The sequence below is a fragment of the Lupinus angustifolius genome, unplaced genomic scaffold (assembly GCF_001865875.1).
Source record: "Lupinus angustifolius cultivar Tanjil unplaced genomic scaffold, LupAngTanjil_v1.0 Scaffold_332, whole genome shotgun sequence".
Classification (NCBI taxonomy): domain Eukaryota; kingdom Viridiplantae; phylum Streptophyta; class Magnoliopsida; order Fabales; family Fabaceae; genus Lupinus; species Lupinus angustifolius.
Window position 1 is genome coordinate 92,249 of NW_017727750.1, and position 4,099 is coordinate 96,347.

The following is a 4,099-nucleotide window of genomic DNA, read 5'->3' on the forward strand; positions in this document are numbered from 1 at the left end:
TGGTGAGATAAACAAAGAAAAGGTACTTCAAAAGGCTTACAAATTATGTTAAGAATTTTGGAATGGTGCATAGAAATGTATTACACCATACTTAATTAGAAAGGAACTTCGTATTTTTTATGACTTCGCTACTGTGTAACTATCCATTTATTCAGCATCTCAATCATTTCTAAAAAGGGATGATAATAAATCAACCTTGAACAGAGTGTAGGAAAGGCTTTCTTACAATGCTTCTATTGTGAGAAAGGAACTTTGTGCTCTTAGTACTCGGTAATCATCCTGATGTTTTGCAATTTAATTATGAAAACATTTTGTTATTTAATCATCGTGATATTGATAAATCATTTTTAACGGGTGTGAAGAAAATGTTTTGTTATGATACTTTTATTGTGACCATAGACCATCAACCATTACTTATTATCACTATTCACTTTCCTTGTGATTAAACTTTCTCTTGATTTGCATATACAGATGGAAACGAGTCGAACTGACTTGAACTAGAACTCAGCTCGATAAGGATCTGCTCAATTTGAAACTGAACTCAAGTGTGATAAGGGTTATTTTTTAGCTCGGGTTTAACTCGTTTAAGTTCACGAATTGCTCAACTCAACTTGAATTGGTTCATTTATATAACTCAATTAATAAATATATTTTTAAAAAAAATATTGCATAAGGTTATATATATATATATATATATATCTATAAGTAATTTGTTCACCAAGTGAGAATCATTAAAGATATAATTTTGTTCAATTTTAAGATTTGTCTATGATGGATGTGAAGCCTAGGTTATTTGTTTAGAAGAATTTTGATTGCCTAAATGTTGGGGTGTAATCATTTTGAGGCTGAAATAGACAAATGGAAAGTCATTATACTATATAATATGAGATGGGCAAGTCTCATTTTCCATATTTTTCAAAGTTATCATCGAAAAGATTATAAATGTATCGATACTATTGTACATGCTTTTTTTTACTTGGACTATTCTTGAAAAATAGACACCATCTCGTGTACTTCTTATTCTTATATTTAAATGTATAAAATATAATGAGATTTTGATTTCTTCCATCACATTTTTCATATAACAATTCATATCAACATAACTATTTCTTAAATTTTGTTGCATAAAAGTATTTCAATTAAAAAAATAAAATAAAATAAAATAAAATAAAAACTTTGGATTATAATATGGGATATTAACTATGATACTTCCAAATAAGAAACTAAAAAAAGCTCAAGGGCTTAGGATCTGAGTTGTTGTCTTTGATTCATTTGGAGAATTAAAATAATTTAGTTAAGAAGTGTGTGAAACTCTTATTCTTTTAAGTACGAAGTAAATGCAATATCAATGAATGCAATAGGTATAATATATAATATATAATTATATTAGTTAAATTACATAAGAACATATAGATTGATGAAGGGCATTGCATGTAAAACTTTCAAGGTAGATTTTTTTATTAATAATAGTACATAGGTAAAACTCTAGTTTTATTAATATATCGTGGCTCACTATGAGCTCTTACATGATAGTAGATAGCAGCTTAGTAAAGAGTGATCTAAATGGAAAAGATAAGACCCCTTCTTCCACGCCTTCCCTCCTTCTCCCTTTGCTGTTGCTGCTGAGGTTGAGCATTTGCAAAGTAAGATTGTTGTTGGTTCTTAATTAATCTCTCAACATCTTCAACAGAACCAGGGAATGTAAGCTGCTTCACTTCTTTATCTAACTGTCTTATCACATTGTCTTCAGAACCTTTCAATTTTCAATAATTTCCAAACATAACAATATGAGTTAGTAACGCCAAAACCAAAGTCATAAAGCAAATATTATAATTTACAATTAGGTATTTGTGCCAAAAGTTTAATTTGTTGCCACATTGGCTTCGTCCAAAGATATAGTTGGTGATTTGGCGATCAATTTTATAACTGTGTATCTACCTTTTAAATAGCATGTTTAGATTAAATTAAAATATATTTAATTATAAACTTTGAAGTTGAATAATGTTTATGGTACCTGCAAGGAAATTCCTCTGGTTTTCATCAGCATTGATGCCAAATCCAAGCAAGCGAAGATTTGAGGAAGCGTTGATGGAAATTGGATGACCTGCTGGAATTACGAAAATGTCACCTTCTGATAATTTAGCATTGTACCTTCTCACTTCTTCCTGTTCTTGCTCATCTTGTTGTCGTTCTTGATCTCTTATACCCACCAGTTCATAATTTCCTTCTCCTTCATCAACCACGACTACAAATATGGCCTTTGAGTTATAGTGTGGTAACAACAAACCTCCCTAACATAAAAAAATCAAATCATTAGTAATAGTATTGTTGTCTAAGACACAACACCAGTGAATAAGTTCAAGGAATTGTGTGTATTGTTATTTGGGGTTGGATGTAAATAATGTACCTCGTTAATTTCTATGAAGGTGAGAGAGATATCCAAATCCTGAGCTTGAGGGTTTCTGTCTGGGGTGATCTCGTAGAAGTTGCCAAACTTGTTTGAATAAATGGGTTCATCGCTTCTCAAGTTGAAGGGGCCAGATTCAGATGGTTTGCCTTTTCCTGATGATGATTGAGCATGTTTTCTCAATTCTTGGATCTGTTCCTTTGACACTCTCACTATCACCCCCTCATCTTGGTGGCTCTGCTCTTGTCCACGACTTTGCTCCTCATCTTCCTGCCCGTCCTCATTTCCTAAAATAATCCTTTGTATCTCTTCATAACGGGTCTATATTTGAAATCCAAACAAACAAATATGTGATCATTAGTACATATACTCAATAAATAATTGTGCAACCAACGCAGATCAGATGTCATACATTGAAGGTGGCCTCTAAAGTGTTCCTACTGAAGCCGTTGAAGTAAGACTGTTGGTCTTTAGTACTTGATGGATAGAAATCCTATAAATATACAAATATAGAGAGAAAGGAGGAAGAAATTAAAATTACATGGTGTTAAATATGCAATGGGTGCATAGAAAATTAGATGATATAAACATAAAAGATAATATGATTGGAGAAAGAACATTACATAGAAGTTGCCAGGGTTGTTGATGGGTATTGCGAGCTTGACTACTCTAAGGTTCTGGTTGTCATCCGGGTTAAGGATATAAGAAGTTGTTCCAGCTGGGAGTCTGAGAGCATCTCCATGCTCAAGGTTATATGCTTGTCTTTTATCAGGGTTGACTATCGTGATTGTGGCTCTACCTGCAATTCCAAAATAATGAATGTAACAAATCATTCATTCTCATTAATTAATTGGCAGAAATGATTACTACTAGTAGTAAGTAAGGTTTTAAATTTAGGTTAGCGACCTCAATTTAAATCCTTGATAATAGTTACCATTGAGTACAACGAGGATGTAGTCAGCATCAGAGTGTTTAGGGAGAATGAGAGTGTTAGGTTTTGATTGGAACTCCACAATGCGGTAGTTTTGGAGATTCTCAAGTCTATTGGTTCTCTGGTCAAACCTCTCAAGCACACGGATTTGGCCATTCCTATTTCTGTAAAGAGTTTGGAATCTTTCAGAGCTGAAGTAATAAGGGTTCCTCTGTCTGCGTGAGTCTGAGCGAGAACCTTGCTCTTGCTCTTGTTCTCTCTCTTCCCTCTGTTCCCTCCTCTCATAACCACTTTGCCTACGTGAGCTAGAGCTAGAGCCTTGCTCTTGCTCTCTCTCTTCCCTTCTACTTTGAGGTCGTTGTCTCCTCGGTTGCCACTCTTCTTCCTCCTCTCTCCTTCCATGTTGAGGTTGTTGTTCTTGCTCCCTCCCTCTACTAGGTTCTCTCCTTTGTTCACGCTCTTCCTCTCGGCTTTCTTCGCTCTCGCTCCTACCACGTGATGGCTCACGATTACGCTCCTCCTCTCTCCCATGCTCTCTTTCTTGCTCCTCCTGATGGCGAGGGCGTGGTTGTTGTCTTGGGTCACGCTCCTCTTGTTCTCTTTCCTGAGGCCTCTCATGATTCTTTATTGCATTTTTTTCTCCGTAAGCAATACCGATTGACACTGCCATGAGGAATACTATTCCTAGTAGCAACACTAACGTTGGAAACTTCACTCTCATATTAGCCATATTTTATTATATTAGATTGCACTCGATGATG

General features: G+C 34.7%; 1 protein-coding gene across 1 annotated transcript; it reads right to left on the reverse strand.

Moving 5' to 3' along the window:
• Nucleotides 1-1,434: 1,434 nt before the first annotated feature.
• LOC109341048 (conglutin beta 2) lies at nt 1,435-4,093 on the reverse strand. The gene is made up of 6 exons (XM_019578844.1): nt 3,342-4,093; nt 3,031-3,206; nt 2,820-2,900; nt 2,408-2,728; nt 2,015-2,291; nt 1,435-1,753 (listed from the first exon to the last, which is right to left on the reverse strand). The coding sequence occupies exons 1-6, from the start codon at nt 4,066-4,068 to the stop codon at nt 1,560-1,562; spliced, it is 1,776 nt and encodes a 591-aa protein (XP_019434389.1). The 5' UTR covers nt 4,069-4,093; the 3' UTR covers nt 1,435-1,559.
• Between the last annotated feature and the right edge of the window lie 6 nt (nt 4,094-4,099).